The 19,560-nt window shown below is 40.4% G+C and overlaps 2 protein-coding genes across 2 annotated transcripts; both read left to right on the forward strand.

The window, feature by feature from the left end:
- Nucleotides 1-12,562: 12,562 nt before the first annotated feature.
- LOC133743908 (cycloeucalenol cycloisomerase) lies at nucleotides 12,563-15,739 on the forward strand. The gene is made up of 8 exons (XM_062171980.1): nucleotides 12,563-12,726; nucleotides 12,809-12,960; nucleotides 13,135-13,218; nucleotides 13,761-13,802; nucleotides 14,261-14,371; nucleotides 14,442-14,633; nucleotides 15,127-15,224; nucleotides 15,339-15,739. The coding sequence occupies exons 1-8, from the start codon at nucleotides 12,720-12,722 to the stop codon at nucleotides 15,529-15,531; spliced, it is 879 nt and encodes a 292-aa protein (XP_062027964.1). The 5' UTR covers nucleotides 12,563-12,719; the 3' UTR covers nucleotides 15,532-15,739.
- A 653-nt stretch (nucleotides 15,740-16,392) lies between these two features.
- Nucleotides 16,393-19,016, forward strand: LOC133746287 (protein DGS1, mitochondrial). Its single transcript, XM_062174465.1, has 2 exons — nucleotides 16,393-16,843; nucleotides 17,389-19,016. Exons 1-2 carry the CDS (start codon nucleotides 16,502-16,504, stop codon nucleotides 18,835-18,837), a joined length of 1,791 nt encoding a protein of 596 aa, XP_062030449.1. The 5' UTR covers nucleotides 16,393-16,501; the 3' UTR covers nucleotides 18,838-19,016.
- The last annotated feature ends 544 nt before the right edge of the window (nucleotides 19,017-19,560 follow it).

Genomic DNA, 19,560 nt, shown 5'->3' on the forward strand with positions numbered 1-19,560 from the left:
TAAGCCAATTGGCGATATTCAGCCTCAGTGCTTGAGCGAGATACAGTACGTTGAGTTTTAGAACTCCAAGAGATGATGTTTTTGCCAAGATACACACAATATCCTCCGGTAGAGTGGCGATCATCCGGATCTCCAGCATAATCTGCATCAGAAAAAGCAGTAATGGAGAGAGAGCTAGGGTGATAGAATAGGCCGTGAGTGGGAGTGTGTTTCAAGTAACGAAGAATTCTTTTAACTGCAACCCAATGGAGTGTAGTTGGTCGATGCATATACTTGCAGACTTGATTAACAGCAAATGCGATGTCAGGTCTTGTCAAAGTAAGATACTGAAGAGCTCCAACAGTGCTTCGGTACTGAGTTGGATCTGAGAGTAAGGTACCCTCATGAATACTAAGGCGCTTTCCACTTGCTGCAGGAGAAGAGAGAGGTCTGGCATCTAACATGTTTGTGCGTTTCAAAAGATCAGTGACATACTTTGTTTGAGTGAGAGAGAGGCCATGTGACTTCCTTTGAACTTCAATTCCAAGGAAGTAATGTAATGGACCAAGATCCTTCATTGAAAACTGTAGGTTTAGTTGATGAATGAGAGTATCAATATGAGCTGAGCTGTTTCCAGTAATCAATATGTCATCAACATAGATAAGTACGAAGACAGTAATGTTTCCATCCCTGTATATAAATAGAGAGTAGTCTGCCTTGGACTCTTCAAAGCCAAGTTCTATCAAATAATCAGAGAACCTCTGAAACCAGGCTCTTGGAGCTTGTTTTAGGCCATAGAGTGATCTAACCAACTTGCACACATGAGAGGGAAAGTTAGGATCAACAAATCCTTGAGGTTGTCGCATGTACACTTCTTCAGTGAGATATCCATTCAGAAATGCGTTCTGAACATCGAGTTGGCGTATAGGCCACTTGTGATGAATGGCAAGAGCAATGATAAGTCGAATGGTAGTATGCTTGATGACCGGGCTGAAGGTTTCAGAAAAATCAACACCTTCTTGCTGGTGAAACCCGTTTGCGACTAAGCGAGCCTTATAACGCTCAATACTGCCATATGCCTTCTTTTTAATGCGGAACACCCACTTGCAAGGGAGAATATTCATAGTGGGATGAGCTGGAACAAGCTTCCATGTACCACTTTTCTGTAGTGCATTGAATTCAGAACTCATGGCACTTCTCCATTGAGCATGCTGCACTGCTTTGCTAAAACAGGTTGGTTCAACTTCACTGATATTAATAGAAGCATTCAGAGCATATTTTGGGTTTGGCTTGAGAGTCCCGGTTTTGCTTCGCGTGACCATATTATGTTGGGAAGAGGAGTTAATCAACGATGGTGCTTGGTGAGGCGGTGGGATGGGTGGATTATTATGAGGAGAGTTGGTGATGATTGAAGTGGTATTTGAAGTTGCATGGTGAGTGTTTGGAATATTGGACGTAGAGATAGGAATAGATAATTGTGGAGGATTATAAGGAATTATGGCTAGAGTGGGAGAGTTGGTATTTGGTGTATTTGAATTAAGAAGTGGGCTAGGAGGGCTACTATCAGATAGTGGAGAAGTGTTATTAAATGGACTTGCAGAAGATGTAGGGGAATTAACTAGATTATTGGGAGGCGGTGAGGATAAGGATGAAATTTAGTTAGGCGGTGGTGAAGGTAACGAAGGGGATAAGGTAGATTTAATAGGAGAATTTAAAGTGGAGATAAGATAAGGAAAGGAGTTTGAACCTGTGTCTGGTGAGGTAGAGGACGCCTTCGGAGATGTGAGATTGACTTGTTGGAAAGGAAAAGAATCCTCGTCAAATACGACGTGTCTAGAGAGATAGACTCTGCCTGTAGAGAGATCAAGGCAACGATAACCATGGTGTTGGAGAGAATAACCAATGAAAACACATAGTTTGGATCTAAGTTGGAGTTTATTAGTATTGTAGAAACGAAGATTAGGAAAACAGCTGCATCCAAAAACACGAAAAAAATTATAATTTGGAACGCGATCAAAAAGTTTTTGATAAGGTGACATAAGATTAAGAACACGAGAAGGAAGTCTGTTTATGGTGTAGATAGCAGTGTTAAAGGCATCGACCCAATATGAGGAAGGCATATGTGAGTGAGCGAGTAAGGTTAGACCCATTTCGACAATATGTCGGTGTTTACGTTCAGCCATTCCATTTTGTTCAGGATGTTTTGGACAAGAGAACTGAAGACCGATTCCATGAGTGTCAAGAAAAGATTTGAGAGCATTGTTTTTAAATTCCCCACCTTCATCAGTTTGCAATGTTTTGATTTTGTATGACAAAAGATTTTCAACATAGGCTTTGAATTTGACAAATATCCCAAGTACTTCTGATTTTAAACGCATTGGAAATAGCCATGTGTATCGAGAGAAGTCATCGACAAAGATCAAATAATACTTGTAACCACTATTAGATAAATATGGAGAAGTCCATACATCAGAATGTAACAATTCCAATGGAAAATGAGAAATTGAATTTGATGAAGTAAAAGGTAATTTGTGACTCTTTCCAAGAGGACAAGAATTACAAAATTTGATCCTAGACGTGCCCGAGAGAGGCAGACATTTATTTGAAAGCAAATTTGATAAAATAGAACTAGCTGGATGTCCTAAGCGAAAATGCCAAACTGACGACGAAGCTTGAGTGCCATAGAGAGCAAACAACCCTGGATTATTAGCTGAGGTCTTGGAATTGAGACGAAAAGGATAGAGACCGTTCTCACATTCACCCCGAAAAAGCGTCCTCTGGGTATGAAGATCCTTCACAATAAAATAAGAGGGATAAAATATGAAGTAACAGGAATTGTCATTAGCAAATTTATAAACAGAGAGAAGGTTATAAGAAGCAGTAGGACAATGTAAGATATTGTTAAGATGAAAGGAAGAAGCGGGAGAGTGGAGACGAGAAGAGCCTATATGAGAAATAGGTAAGGGAGAATTTTTACCAGCACCATCAACATGATCAAGACCATGATACTCTGTCGGATTGGCAATGTTACTGATATCACCAGTTATGTGAGTATTAGCTCCTGTGTCAGTGATCCATGTAGAGGAGGAAGCACCATGATTGGCAGCCAAAGCAGTAAGTTTCTTGCTTGGAGTTCGACCTTCGTAAGACAGATTTAGGCGATTGAAACAGTCCAAAGCAGAGTGTCCAGGTCTAGTGCAAATTTGACATATTATACGACCAGTTCCGAAATGTTGTGGGATAGGATTACCCGGAGCAGGACCAAGGATGGAGCCAGGAGCACGAGGAGGAGCTCGAGAGGGAGGCATGCTACGACTAGTATAAGTGTTTGGAGGTGAGATGATAGGACGACCACGGGCACCACCACGACGACCGAAAGGAAAGCCACGGCCTGATCCGCGTGGTCTAGCAGCATGAAGGGCAGTTGGTACACCATCAAGAAATGGTTGAGCTTGTTCATTGAATCTTCTTTCAGCAGACAAGAGAAGAGCTTCTAGATCATCATAAGTAATGGGGTTGTCTCTGGCTTGAGCGGAACTAACAGTCGTTTCATACTGAGCTCCAACGTTGTGCATTACAATAGTGAGTAAGTCGCCTTCAGACATAGGGCTTCCAGCCAAAGCCAACTGATCAGCAATTGAGTTTATTTTGTCCAAGTAATCAGAAATGGACAAAGAACCACGAGTTGTGCGCATCAGCTCACCACGAAGCTGCAAGATGCGATTGTGAGATGGTGAGGCATAACGCTTCTCAAGAGATTGCCAGGTTGTTCTAGAGGAGGTGGATCTGGCAACGGTGGATAAAACAGCAGGAGTAAGGGATGTGTTGATCCATCCCAAGATCATTTGATCTTGTTGCAGCCAGGGTTCGAACTCGGGGTTGACTTCATCAGTGAGGTTACCATCTTTATCTTTGATGAAGCATGGAGGGCAAGGAGTTGAGCCGTCAACAATGCCCATGAGACCTCTGCTACGGAGGACAGGAACCAATTGGGCAAGCCAAAGGACGTAGTTGGAGCGATCAAGCTTGATAGTCATAAAGCTTGACACAGAAGCGGCGGTGGTGGAGGATATGGGAGCAATGGTGGAGGAGGTGGTGGAGGAGACGGTGGAGGAGGTGGTGGAGGAAGTGGAGGCCATTTGGATTTTCGGGAGAGAAGAAAAAAATTGGTCGTGAGACTAAAGGGCTCTTGATACCATGAAGTGAATAAAGTTTGTGTTGAATGGCTTGAGAAGTCAAGCTCAGTATGATTGTATTTATAGTTGTTTACAAAGTCCTAAATGGTTACAATATCAAAACTGAAAACAACTCTATCATAACAAATAATATTCTAGAATTCAAAAATACAAGATAAGAAGGATGAGATAAGGAACAGCTTCAATTTGAATTTGAGTCATTTGAATGATATGGTTTATCAATTCCAGTTGTCTTCGATCCATGATTTTTTTTTATTCCAAGTAAGTAAACGTGCTATTAAAGTTGTAAAAATAAATAAACACCACTCTACAAATAAGTGATTAAATTAACTTAAATAAATTCCATTAACCTGAATAATATGATTAATTAAAAGTATAGCAGCTCATTTTCAATACAATCATAAAGTTATTATGGACTTATCTCTAACTAAACACACAAACAATCAAGGATTATTTGACATCAACTATCTTGCAATTGCATCGTAGCAAGCAATAAAATAATTCGCTCAGGTTAACTAGGAGCTGAGAATGCGGAAAACCTAGAGGCTTCGTGTAGCAAGGCGGCGGCGACCTCCGGATCTCTGTCTGCTTTGGGTCACTCCGGTGTCGTTCTTCAAGCTGCGAAGCGTGGATTGCAGTCCAGTGGTGTGATCAGTTTCGACTTGTGATCGGAGCTATCGGGTTTGGCACCAAAGCTGCATCTGAGGCGATTTTGTTAGTCATTGGCATACGGTGTGCAATGGTCGACGTGAGACGGCATCGACTCAGGTTTGTGAATGTAGTGCCCCAGAAATTCGTTATTATTTTCCGAGAATTTTCCAGAATCTAAATTATGGTTATTGGACGGTTTCGTGGCTCGTGGATGAAGCGGAAGTGTTTCGCACGAATTTTTATTCGAAGAATATGGTTTTAGGGGGGAGGGTGCAAATGTAGACTTTTTATTCGTTGGGTTTCTCGGAAAACTTCCTTCACGAAAGTCATAGAGCGCGTCGGTACGAGTTCGTATGAGAAAGTTATGAGCGATTGAAAATTGGGAAAATTCTATAAATAGGGGTTTCCGTTTTCGGAAATTACTATTTATATTTTTGGAAATTTTCCATTTCCGGAAACCCAGAAACGCTCCGTTCTTTCTCCTGATTTTCTATTGACCCGACCTATTCCTGGCCGATCCGACCCGGCTTTTCCAGCAAGCTCCGGCGACCCCCGGCCTTGAAACTTGGATAGACTTCTTCGCCTCCACTGTGCGCTCCTCCCTGTGGCATCCTCTAGCGACGATTTGCACCATGTGCGGCGCTGGAAGGCGGCGATTTTTGAGTGCAGTCGGATCCGATCGGTTCTCCGATCTCTGACGACAGCGGGGCTTCAAATCAAGCTTGTGGAGCTCGTGGCAGCCTTCTCTGTCGATCCTTGGTGGTTATTTGGAGCGATTTATGTGGGAAGTGGTTCAACACGAGGTGAACAGTGTGATCTCGGTTTGTGGCTTGATATAGACCGATCAAGGCTAAGTTGGCTTGAACCCCAGGTATTAAAGTTGTTCTATTTGATGTTTTTGACATTTTGGACGGTTGGATTAAGATGGTTTTGAGTTTTGGCCGGTGGTGGTTGTGCCACCTCCTATGGCGGCGTTTTGGCGGCCTTCCAGCCATGTAAGAGACAGTTTCTGGTTTTATATATCATCTACTCGTCGATACGAGCGTTTCGATATATAATACTCAAATTTTGGAGATCGTATGAATATGTTATGTTTTTTATGGTTTCGGACCGTTCGATTATTCGATCCGTGAGGATTTGAGCTTTCGATCGACTTGTGGTTTTGACATGTCAATCGTAGAAGTATTTCGTAGACTTTGGGTGGTCTCGGATGAGGGTTTGTCTCGATTGGCGTTACTTTCAGGGTTGTTGTTCGATTAGGAGTTTCGAACTTTAATCACTTTGTGATTCGTGCACTGAATCGAGACTCTATGTGTTTAGGTGCTTGTCGGACTCATGTTGAACGGATTGTAGCGATTTGTGCTTGTTTTGGTTAGAGTGTGAAGATGCAGCAGGATTCAGAGGTGAGTAAATCTCACGATATTCGTTATGAGCATGATTGATATTCGTTATGAGCATGATCGATATTCGTTATGAGCAAGATTACTATATTGTCTTGGAGTTATTAGGTTAACTATAACTATAGTTGGTATTTGTGGCATTCCTGAGTGAATGACTACGTGTATATATATATATATATACGGAGCGGTTCCAAAGAAGACGTCCGCACTGTTGCTAAAGTGCGGACGTCGATGCAGCAGCTCGGCTCGGGGCGTGACGGAGCGGCGGAGCTTGCCGGACGGATGCCAGGGGTCGGACGGACGGGTCTGCAGTGGGTGGAGTCGCCGGCGACGTGGTTGCAGCCTTGCCCAGAAACCTGCAGTTGCAGGTGAGCTTGTTGCTCAGAAACCTGCAACTCCGACCTTGAACGCTGCCCAGAACCGTCCGCCAAGCCTCCGGCCTTCGTCCGCCAAGCCCCGAGCCGCCGTCGCCGCTGTGTCGCCGTCCGCACTTTAGCAAAGTGCGAACGTCCTCTTCAGAACCCGCATGTATGTATATATATATATATATATGTATTGGTGCAATTGTTGTGATATGGGCAGCATAAGACGTATTGAGTTCATTATCATTGGATATAGTGAAATTGAGTATTGAATTGTGATAATAGAATTTCATTTGTTGAGAGACCATGGGTCTAGTATGACCATCTTAATTGGTGATTTAAGACATGGTAGTTTGTGTAGGAATATCTGTGTAATGAATCGTTGAAATCAGTGTGATGAATATTTGTGATGATTGCCATGTAAAGCTTGTGTAGGAATATCTGTGTAATGAATCGTTAAAATCAGTGTGATGAATCTTTATGATGATTGCTATCTGTTTGATGACCGACGAAATCTGTGTGATGATCAGCTGGACAATTGCTATCTGTGTGATGACCCGCGGAATCTGTGTGATGATCAGTATGATGATGGTTATCTGTGTGATGACCTGTGGAATCTGTGCGATGATAAGTGTGATGACTGCCCGGTAGCGGAGTTGAATTGTTATTAAGTTAACAATGATCGAGAAGACTGCTGTGATGGTGGGAGCTACCTATGGATATCAAAGTGTGGGGTTACGATGACTATTATGACTTGAATTGCTTGACTTAATGTGACTTCCTGAACTAAACTATATGCAGGGGTTACCATGAATTGTTTTGCTTGTTTTGAATTGTGATTGCCTTGTTTTCCTCTTGATTTTATTGATTGATGGTTTGATTTATCTTAAGAGCCATAATGGTGATGAATTGTACTCTTTGGTAAGGATATGAAGGTGATTCATTGATTTTCACATTTGATGTCATGTTGATGACAAAGATTTCTAGTGGAGAATGAATGAGTGTGATTTTGGAATTCGCCGTAGTGCGTTAGAATGACATCAAACATTGCTTGAGGAAGTCTTGTTTGACTGAAATTTGTGTAATTGGATGCTAGGTTAAGAATCTGAGCATGAGGCTAGCTTTAGTCACTAGTTGACTTATGTAAGCACGATATGGAAGGATATGGAATTGATGGTTGTAGGTGTGAGATATGTACATATCGTGTTTAGGTTGAGGTGACTTAAGAATGTATTTCTGCTTTGTGGTTTTGAGTTTACTCATACAAGCTTTCATAAGCTTACTAGGTTTTGTTGTGTGGCAACCTGGTGCACTATTAAATAGTGTAGGGGTTAATCCTGCAGGTCAGGGTAATCGTGGCTGAAGCTGAGGTTGCAGGCTGGCAGCATTACGGTAGGAAGCCAATTTTGTGACTTTACTGTTGTTAAGACTTCCGCTTGTAGTAAGCTCTGAGGAGCATTTACTTATTATTTTGTTGCGGAAATTTAATTTGTAAACTTGTGTAATATATGACTTTGCGGAGCGAGTCTGTATTGATTAGTGGGTTCAGGGCATCAGTATATACTTGGTTTAAGAAAAAGTTTTCCAGGTATTTTGTATTAATGGCTGAACCATCATGCATGTATAATTATGAGATTATATATCGATTTTTATTTGTGTTAAAAATCAGGGGCTTGACAGTGAAGCACTCGTCGGTGCTTTGTCGGAGGTGAGGCAAGTTCGTGTTGGGGTCTCCCCTTCCCTCGTTTGTAGGGGCTTACCAGGCTAGATCCAAGGCGGCTTTCTTTCCAGTTGTCCTGATGGGGGAATGTCGTGGACGGTCGCCGGAGCGGTGATGGGCGGAGGCCGCCTCTCTGAAGGATCAGAATCGTTCGATATGGGGTGTGGGAGACGAAGGGTTTGGGTAGTGGGGTTTTGGGCCTCTGCCGAGCTGGGCTGCAAATGGAGTATGGTGAACTGGGCCTAGTTGGTTCAGTTCCCCTTTTCTTTATCACTTGGGTTGGGCTTGGTTTTAGACTTTTGGGCGGTGGCATGTCATGCTCTCTATCCTGTACTTGTTCCTAGAATGTTGCTATGGCTGTGCTGAGTGTTGCTACGTACACCAAGAAGGTCTTAGGAGCCAATATGTTCAGACCAGTGGTTCCATTTCAGGGTTGTAGGGTCTCTTTCAGTATTTTTGTTTTATGCAGTTCCTTTAGGGTTTTATTCTTTTTGGAGTATCTGCTTTAGGATTTTATTTGTTTTATACTTGAGTATTGATTTATAATATGAGGGGTTTTCAGACCTCTTAAGTTTGATCGAGTGAGGTCATATGACTTATGTCAATAGATATGCCTTAAAAAAAAAAACACACACACACACACACACACACAAACAAACAACAAATAGAGTCTGTTGATTGTTGAGTAATTTCACACGCAATACGATTTCATTCACTTGGCAGTTGGCATATACTTATGAAATAAGGCACTGAAATCATTTTCCTTTTTTTTTTAATCAAGAAATTAATTTCCCAAAAATACAATTAAGCAACAAATAGAGTAAGAGCAACTCCAACAGATTCCTAATTACTTTCATTTCCGTGAACCAAACGAGTCATAAAGAAAAAAGGACTATAGCTCTAGGGTTTGAGCAGAGAAGAGTGCGGCGGCGACCATTGCGGCCTTGCCAGACCGACGGATCTAGTGCGGCGAGGTGTCACGTCATCGCGGGTATTGTGGCAGCGACGTCAAGATCAGAGTCGGTTTCTCCGGCTGGTGACTTTGGCGGTGTCCTCGTGTATGTGCGTTTTCAAATCGGATTTGGTGCAGAAGCGGCAGTAGGTTCTTTGGAGGCGGGGCTAGGCTTGAACCTCCTTGGTGTGGCCGGCTGTGAATCGGGGTTTCGTTTGCAGCAACGAAGTCGGCGGCGGTCCATAGCAAAGTTGATCGCCGAGGTCGATTTGGGAGGCAGATCGGGATCGCGTTTGGATTCTATTGGTTTCCAGCCGGTCGGATCTTGCGGGTGGATCAGTTTGCTTCAATACAGAAAGTCGGGTATGGCTCTCTGGAGAAGACGGCCGCCAGAACTTGCAGCGGCGGTGGCGTTGCTCAGAGCAGATTCCTGGGCTTGGAGTTGGGCCTGGGGTTCTGGGTCTGACTTTGAGCTTGGGCTAGCTGGGCCTAGTTCGTGGGCTATCAAGGAGGGTGCCTTGCCACCCTCATTTGTTACTTAGTGACTTGGGCAGGCCCGGCCCAAGAGTTTGACCTACTTGGGCATGTTTGGGGTTACCTATGGTCTTCAAGGGCCAATCTATTCGGATCATGACTTCTTCGAAAGTTGGTAATTATCTTGGATGTGATTGGTGTATTTCAAGCGGCTTATGGATAAGGAGATACTCCTATTTGTTGGCTAGGAAGTGACTTTCTGTCGGTACCACAATTGCGTGATTGGCTAATGGGAGGCTAGTGAATGATTTTGCCCTAGAAGACATGGAGTTTCTTTGTTTATAAGTTCGCTAATTATAGCGAGCTTATCATTGACTTGTAATGAGTTTGTTTCGCTTAGATTAGGGTTTCCGGCTTTTCTTACCGGCTATCTTTTTGTAAGTGCAGCTAGACTCTAGCCATTGGCTGAATGCCGGCTATTGATCCTAATGATATCAATTTCTATTAAAAAAAAACTCCAACAGATTCCTTATATTTTGATTTTTCTCTATTTTAGGGAAAAATAAGTCTCTTTTGCTCCAACAGATTCTCTATAACTATCCCTATTTTAGAGAAAGTAAGGAAATAGAAAGCCAAATTCCCTATTTTTACAGCAAACTCTAAAATTTTAAGAAAGAATATGAAGATTTTAGAAATTGTTGCAAAATAGAGAATCTGTTGGAATGAGGCTAAGGGGGGTGTATTGTATTTGGATTTGTGTGGAGTTTTTTTAAATGATAGACTTTTTCAAAAGTCCATGGACTCTATAAAAAGTTCATAGACTTTTATTGATTTTTTAAAATCATTGACTTTTAGCATAGATTTTTTACTGATTTGTAAAAATCTAAAGACTTTATATGAATGACTTCTATAGATTTCACAATACTTTAAAAAAAAAACCAAGCTAGTTTATTAGTCAGAGAATAAAATACAATGTCGTAGCTATGTTAACTAATGTCCATTAGCGTAGGAATCAGAGAAGCTCAAATAATGTCATGAAACAAACAATAAGAAAATAAAGGAAAAGCCTCCAAATATAATCAACCAAACCAAAAGGTACCAAATACAGAGAAGGGAAAAAAAACACATTGATGAAGTTTCATGCCAAATAAGCAGACGTCTCTGAAACAATGATATGATTTATTCTTCTCCTTCATTTTCACTTTCTTGATTGTCATTGTTTCTCCTTCATTGGTGTGTATATCAATATAAACATGCACCAATGTCTTATGTTCATAGTCTCCCTAATTGCTTTCTGACACAACAAAAGAATAAAATAAAGAAGAGTTGCTGGTATCCTTCATCAGCTTGAATCTATTCATATTAAGAGCAATGATTTTGGCTACTAGGGATAAGGAATAATTCTGGTAAGAAGCATTACTTCAAAAACGTGTACAACGTTTTTTTATTTTCTTTTCTTTAAACATGCATTAAGCATACAAAAGGAACCAACTCAGACAATTGGGTGCAGAGACAAAAATAGCAAATTTTGATACATTGTTCTATCCAGCTTCTCTTTGATTAATTTTTCTTTGTTTCATAATTCATTCAATTACATTTTGATCCACACTTGTTTGTTTTTTATAGCATGCCATACAATATGATTATCAACAGTACTCATAAATTGCACAAATCAGACTCTCTCATAACCCCAAAACTTGATCACGATCTGTTTCCATGGGAGGTAATTATAATTCCCTTAGCTATATAACCCTATCAATCTCATTTGTAACAACTGCATTCCAATTTAAGTCCCATCTCAATGCAGGGTAAAATCACACACACTATTTTAGGTATAGAAAAGGAGGTCTGGTATATAGGACGGCACAAAAAAAAAAAAAAAAAAAAAAAAAAAAAAAAAAAAAAAACACCCACCGTTTGGCTTATCTACCCTAACTTAAGAGCAACAAGGCCAAAGCAGTAGCAAAAAAAAAAAGAACCATGCCATATAGGACGGCAACAAATACAAAAAAAAAACAGAAAACCTAGAGAGAAAAACAAATAAGAAGAAGAAACATATGCAGCAAACAATTAGGACGACAATAGGTAGCAATAACCACAATAGTGTAAGATACTATGATCGAACCGTAAAAGTATTAGGCATATACATATAGACGACAAATTTGGCTTTTACGGTTTTAGGAGTTGATGATAATATTTGGGTTATTAGGGTTCCAAGCATCATAATTGAAAAAAAAAAAAAAATCAAATTCAACAACAACAATGAACATGTTAGGTATTAGAGGTTGATATCACAAAATATTAGAGAAAAGAAAAAAGAAATCATGAAAGAGAGATGATGGAGGACCAACCTTTTCACGCGCAGAGAGAAGAAGTTTGACAGACTTTTCCACGCTCAAAATCTTTGCTCTGCTGGCTGGAAAAATATTGGAATTTGGTATTTATACTGAACACTACAAAGTCCATGATTTTCCATGATTTTCTAATTCCGTATGTATGAATGATATTTTGAATACCCCTAAACTTCTATTCATTTTTAAAAGTCATAATTGAATACCCCTAGACTTTAGTGGAATTCATAAAGATTTTTTAAAATCCTAATTGAATACACCCAGACTTTTATGGACTGTTAAAAGTCTCTATTGAATACACCCAGACTTTTAAATTCCATGGATTTCTTTAAAAGTGCCAGTAATTCCATATACAATACACCCCCCTAAAGCTTTGACATTTGCTTCCCTATAATACGGAGTTGCTCTAATGGTTCAGACTTAAAAATAATAATAATAATAATGGCAGGTACAGTAATTATTGAACGACAGAGAACTATTGGTGGAAGCACAAAGCCGCCAGCCAATGTTCACCACTGTCAAGTCTGCTCAGAACAGAACCAGTTCAATCATAAAGGAAGCTCAGTCAGTCAGAGTGTAAGGCTCTCAACCCATCCCTCTCACCTACCGATCCGATTCCGATTCCAATTCCAAAATGGGTGGTAAGTTCACTTCTGTTTCAATTAGTACTATCCGAATTCTAAATCGGGTTTCTGATGCACCCGTCTCTTTGGCATTGCCCAGGTAAAAAGGAATCTTCTTCTTCTTCTTCTTCTCCGAGTTTATGGCTGGCTTCCAATCCAAGCAAGCGATGGGGGGAGCTCTTCTTTCTCTTCTACACTCCTTTCTGGCTCACTCTCTGCCTCGGAATCGTCGTCCCCTACAAGCTCTACGAGGTTCCATTTTGAATTCCTCTAGTTTTTGTTTACTCTGAAATATTTAAGCTCAGAGATTGAGATTAGAAGTCATTTTATCATATAATTTATGATTATGTATGCGTAAAATGCTTTACGATTATTATGTGTAGAGTGAAGTTTAGATGACCAAGTATTGTTTGTTGTGATTGGCAGAGGTTTACGGAATGGGAGTATTTGCTAATTGGATTGGTCTCGGCTGTTCCTTCGTTTTTGTTACCCATGTTATTCGTGGGAAAGGTAAATGCTTTTTACTGAGTTCACGTCAAATTTCTCTGTATATTGGTGTGTGTTCCTATCCATTGTAATGGAAATTAATATTAACATGTCGATTCAAGCTAATAGTAGTCAGTTGACACCCTTGCTGTGAAAGCTGATGTGATTTCATTGATTCAGATAAGAAGTTCAATCTAATTCAGCTTTTGATTCAAAACGGCATCCCCAAATGAAACCATTGTTAACTAACTCCAAATGAAAGCTCAGTCCCAAACTAACTCCAAATGGACAATTCCACTCCCCTATTAACTTTTAGAGGATTTTCTGGCCTCAAATTGTATCGTCAAAATCTTTTCACTGGGGCTCACAACATTTCCTTGTCAATGTCTATAAAAGTTCATTTATTTCTTGAAGATAAAGAGATATTACAAGAGTAAATCTTTACTGATAAAAGAACCGCTATATGGTAGCAGTTGGAAAGTCCAATAGCAGGGGAGAATTTTGGTTGCATTACCCAAAAGTTATTTATCTTCTCAACCATTTCTTTTATTTGTTTAATTCTGCAGGCAGATAGAAGCTTGTGTTGGAAGGATCGGTATTGGGTCAAGGCAAGTGCTTTCCTGGGGTGAACTTCTTTATATGTCATAATTAGGAGAAGGCCATCAAACAGTGAAACTCTTGGTTTGTCTGTTTCTTGATAATTAGTGATTTGGTTTAACAATTGAAATTCTGTACCTTGTGTGGTCTGTAAAGTGGACCTGTAATTTACTTGGTTCTAAATTCTGCATTTTTCTGTTTCTTGGTACGTCATTTGTACTTTGCACTGCATTTATTCATCAATCATCTTCACAGAAACACCTTACGCTTATCAAGTTGCCAAACATGTTATAAAATGGACCTTTCTTTGGCTTAAACTGTTAGTAACTCGTGTTCTTGTTATTTGAATGTTCTTATCTCTTCACAATCTCACTAACTAGTCAATCCACTAGCACTTTATTTAATTTTATTTTCTTATTTTTACTGATGAGTTTTTGCTTGGACTGACAGAATATAACTTTTGAAACAGGCCAGTGTGTGGACAATACTTTTTAGCTATGTTGGGAATTACTTTTGGACCCACTATTTCTTCACGGTTTTGGGAGCTTCGTATACTTTCCCGTCATGGAAAATGAACAATGTAAGAAAGAAAACATGAATCACTCTGTAATAGACTAGTTATCTTTTCTCACCTCTTTGTTTGAATGCAGGTACCACATACTACCTTCCTTCTCACACATGTTTGCTTCCTATTTTATCATGTCGGATCAAACATGACGCTTCGCAGACTACGCCATTCTATTGCTGACATGCCAAAACAAGTTCAATTGCTTTTTGAGGCTGCATGGATATTGGCTTTTGCTTATTTCATAGCATACCTGGAGACTGTAGCTATTTCCAACGTATGTGATAACATTCATCAACACTTTTTATCACTTGCCTAATTTTCAGTGGTGGTTTATCAGTTATCAATATATTAGGTTTAGGATATTCTTGTGGCTTCAGGGTTCTCTAGTCTTGCTTATCCCTCAGCATTCTATTTGATCTTGGGTTACCTATTACTGTCAAGAATCTTAATCAACTTGAAATGATACTCATGTCAGCCTCGTCAAGCTGAATTATACAGTAGTAAAGTCTCTTAGTTAACCTTAACCCTTACAATTATATCTGGAGTGAGCCGATTCTTGTTGTTTATCTAGAACTAAAGGAACAGCTCAGTAACTGTACTTATATTTTGATATATAACTTCCTATAGTATAATGGAACTAAGAAATAGTTTGTACACACTGTTGCTTTGAAATGTCCAGTTTATAATAAGAATTCAACCATAAAAGCTTGTCCACAGCTATGTGAGCTGATGCTGTTACAATGACGTTTTGCTTTGAACATGTGCAGTTCCCTTATTATGAATTTGTCGACCGGGCGATTATGTACAAAGTTGGGTGCTTGTTTTATGCCATCTACTTCATTGTTAGCTTTCCCATGTTTCTTAGGTAAGAAATAGACAGCTTTTTAGACATATGCAAAGTAATACATAAGATAATTTCATGATGACCAATTCAATGCTTTACCTCCAGTTTACTGATGTTGGTTCATCCATTACACAGGATTGACGAGAAACCTGGTGATGCATGGGACTTGCCAAGAGCCGCCATTGATGCTCTGGGTGCTGCAATGCTGGTGACGATAATACTAGATCTGTGGCGCATATTTCTGGGACCTATTGTTCTGATTCCAGAAACTAAACAGTGCATTCAACCCGGACTACCATGGTTCCCTGGACATGACAACTTGACTTGACAACTGCGCATCAAGGGACCTAGATCTAGTTAGTTCCCACTTCCCAGCCCAGCAGGATAATGAGCTTCCGAGTTTATACTTTATACTAGTTTGCTGGCTTGGTTTGTATGATTATTGTAATTTTCACCTTCGGGACTTGAAAAGAATTGCATTAGCTTACAGCATACATTCAATAACTATATCACATAGATCCCGAGATTAATCTCTATTAGGCTCTGTATGCTACTTTGCTTAGCTCTCCCTCAGTTTACTACAGAACCTCGTTTCCATTGTGAATATGCAGGAAATAAAAAAGCAAGAACTTGTAATACAACCAACAACATTATGCTCGAAAAAAAAAAAAAATCAACAATGAAATGATATGTAATGCCAAAGCCTCAAAGAAAGGTCAGCACTGTGAAGAAATGAATGTCCCTAAAACTATACATTTTTGTTCATAACGTTACGTTAGAAGAATCGAAGTCCTGACCTAACCCAATTCTTCACCTATGTGCACCAGTTTTTTTTTTTTCTCCCCCCCCCGCCCCCGTCTTTACAATTAGTTAATAGATAATACTTGGCTACCAGCTAACATTACGCTGGAAGAGTGCTAATCATAGTCAATAACAAGAAGACACGTGTTTAATAACCAGGTAAAAGTGCTTGACAAGAATGTGAAGAAGATTCCACTGCAATACAAAAGCAAAATCTATGAGTATTATTCTCGTTGCTTAAACACGTATCCTCTTGTTATTGGTTATGGCTAGCCAAGTATTATCTTATGAGTCGGGCTTTCGTCCTGTTTGAATTTGCCCACCGAATCGAGGAGAGTGGCCCAATCCAAGTAGAACCCATTTTCTTGGGAAAGAAGTCCGGAATCTCGGTTTTATTGAAGAACAAGTTAACCATAGAACAAATAAAACCTCTCTCTTCTTCCTTCTTCCTTCTTCTCAATCAAATCTAGTCACTGAGAAACTAAGCTTTGCCTGCTATGGAGGTCAGTCGAGCTTCACCGACGGAGGTAAACGAAACCAAAGACCTCAAAACCCTAATCTCCTTCTACTCCCACTACCTCTGGAACCGACTCCTCGATTTCCTCCCCTCTTCCGATTACAATTTTCTCCGCCGAATCCGAGTCCGAGCCGCCGCATCACGGCGGCGACACCTTGCATGTCTTCCGCTCCCTTTACCGGCTAATATACTCGACTCTTGCCAGCCGGCGACGACGGAGGCGTCTAGAGTTCTCGATGTGCTACATGAGATTCTGAAGCACACCTTCTCCAATTTGCACCATGTCCAGAAGAACCTGCAGTTTTGGGAGTCTAGGGCTGAGGTCAGCAATTCTCTTGTTTTGGCTTCTGCTCAGTAAGCATTCAATTTTGGAAAGTAGTTTCATATCTCATTGTTACAATCTCAGTGTTAAAGATTGAAATCCATCACATTGCATATTAAACACAAAAATAGTTAAAAGTAAAACTGAAATTAAAGAGAAGATTATAGATGTATGTATGTTTAGGTAGAAAACTATCAGATACTAGCGGAACTCTAGTGAAATTTTGTGAAGTTGAGAAGAAGATTAGAGATATACCTACATGTATTAGAAAGATATAAGATACTAGCTGGATATTCGGGATATATGAGGAAGAGGAAGCAAGTTGAGGGAGAGCCGAAACTAGTAAACAGGACGGCTTGTTTGGGAAGGCCATCGGAGGAAGAGGAAGTTAAGAGTCTCCAATTTTTTCCTTTACTGTGATTTAACCAAAGTAACTTATCATAGTTTATGATATAGCTGGCATTATTCTCTATGTACATATTGATAATATGATACGCGCATACAGACACTGACAAAGACACATGTTTGACATTTGTGAATTTCAGGGATCAAAAGCTCAAAAAGTTAAGTTTATGGTGCTTGAGAGAGGTCCGCAGGCTTTTGTTGATGGTACAATCCAACTGATACGTGGATATGATGGTGAGGGTTCTTCCATACAGAATATGTGCCTCTCTGCATCGGCTTACATGTCTGAGAGGATAGCGGTGTTAAGTAGCTTAAGATCTTCTCTTGCCACATTTTTGGCCCAGTTTTACATGGAAATTGAAAGTTTCGGAGAAGAGTTGGTGAAAGATCCAGAGAGTTCGTTGCCCTCCTTATTAGAGAGAATTAATAACTTGTTCTTCAAATTAGAGGCATCTATCGGCCATCTCCATGCAATGCGCCCGAGTGATTCTTCTGTTGAAGGAAGCTATTCATTTCCGCTAGTATTTGAGAAATTGCCTGAGATAAATCAAGACAGATCCCAGTGGACAGACTGTGAAATTAGGGATTCAATCAATTTGATTTCTCAAAATCTGGAGAAACTGGAATCTCACTTAACTTTTATAGTTGACAAACATCGGAAACCAAGGAGAGTAACTCGACATTGGATCCGCTATACCTGTGGTGCGGTTGGCCTCTCAGTTTGTTCTGTGTGGCTCATAAGACATAGTCGTCTGTCAGGAAGTCATGACATAGATAATTGGGTTCGAGAAGCTAAGGATTCAACCGTCAGCTTCTTGCATGATCATGTTGAGCAACCGCTGCTGTCTATTAGAGATGAACTTTTTGCGACATTCAGGCAAAGGCACAAAGGAATGATGGAGCTTGAAGAAGTGCAATTAACCTCCAATTCTCTGCACAGAATGTTGTTGGCTTTCAGTGAGCAGACAAAAGGGCAAAAGTTCCCAGGGAATGCATCTGATCAGGAAATGCTTGAAATAGTTATGGCTAGGTATGAAAAGGAACTTGAACATCCTATTCATAACCTTGTAAATGGCGAGCTGGCTCGTGCCTTGCTGATCCAGGTTCAGAAGCTAAAACTCGATACTGAAACCGCCATGCTTGAATTGAACCAGATTCTGAGGGCAAATGAGATAAACTTTGCAATCCTAGCTGCTTTACCAGCATTCTTTCTCTCCCTCATTCTGCTAATGCTAGTGCGTGCATGGTTCAAACGGGATAAAAGAGCAGAAGGAAGGGGACGAGTTGCTCGGCTCCAGAGGAGGTTACTTGTTGTGGAAGTTGAGAAGAGGATTATGCAGTATCAAAGTTTTATCGATCAAGGGATGGAGAAAGAAGCGCTAGACATGTTTGGATTGTTGTTGTATAGTCTGGATCGCCTATACCATGCTGTCAAGGGGCATGCCAAAGCAACTGGGGAATGGCAGTGGTTGTGTCAGGATATAGTTGAGCTGGCAAAGCCCAGCCTTCAAACTGCATATAAACTCAGAGTGACCTCGCGGATGGAACGGGTTTATGACTGTTTACTTCCTGCATTGCAGCGCCAGTAGGAATGTCACATGTTTTCCTTTGTTTCACTTTTTGCCATTTTTTCTCTCTGAATGTCGCATAAATCTTGATCAAAATAGGAGTAACAATCAATTTCCATCATTCCTCTTTTGTTAACTGGTGTGACGTTAAAGTTCTGTTTACTGGTGGAAGTATTATTTTGCAACCAATGTAAAGATTATCCCGCGTTTGATCGGTAGGAAAGAATTTAGTCTAATAATATAGGGTTATATGGATTAAACAGAAATTACACATACCAGGAGACCCGACATTCACTGCAGTTACTGATACTGTCCGTGTATCAGAAACTGGTAGTTCTTCACTTATATGGAGAACTATTATTTTTGTAGCAGTGTGCCTAACTGGAGCCGTGCCACATGACTCTGAAATCCCAAGCAACATGCTTCTGATCAGATACCCAATGCCATTAAACTCCTGAGAGGATCTATTATTCACTTTTGAGGGTGTAGAAGGGGGAGATGGGATTGATCAATGATCATGATGATCAACTGGTGCTTACTCTCTTGCCGTGGTTGCATTTGGCCAGTGGCTCGGGAAGAGTAACTTGTGCCGATACTCGATGACATTTATGGAAGAGGAGGATGGGCCGATGGCTGTGTTGGCCAAAGTAAATAGTCTCCTTGTTTGTCCAACTGAATATGCATGAAATATTCCCTCGTAGCGCTATTCTGTGACCAATATTCACTTAAATGGCGTACACAACT

Source organism: Rosa rugosa, chromosome 4, assembly GCF_958449725.1.
Source record: "Rosa rugosa chromosome 4, drRosRugo1.1, whole genome shotgun sequence".
Classification (NCBI taxonomy): domain Eukaryota; kingdom Viridiplantae; phylum Streptophyta; class Magnoliopsida; order Rosales; family Rosaceae; genus Rosa; species Rosa rugosa.

Excerpts from the sequence above, each read along its gene's own strand:
- LOC133746287 (XM_062174465.1), top strand. The coding sequence starts at position 16,502 with ATGGAGGTCAGTCGAGCTTCACCGACGGAGGTAAACGAAACCAAAGAC. Across the intron at positions 16,844-17,388 it reads TTTGGGAGTCTAGGGCTGAG|GGATCAAAAGCTCAAAAAGT; the intron begins GTCAGCAATTCT and ends TGTGAATTTCAG.
- LOC133743908 (XM_062171980.1), top strand. Across the intron at positions 13,219-13,760 it reads CCATGTTATTCGTGGGAAAG|GCAGATAGAAGCTTGTGTTG; the intron begins GTAAATGCTTTT and ends TTAATTCTGCAG. Across the intron at positions 15,225-15,338 it reads AGCTTTCCCATGTTTCTTAG|GATTGACGAGAAACCTGGTG; the intron begins GTAAGAAATAGA and ends TCCATTACACAG.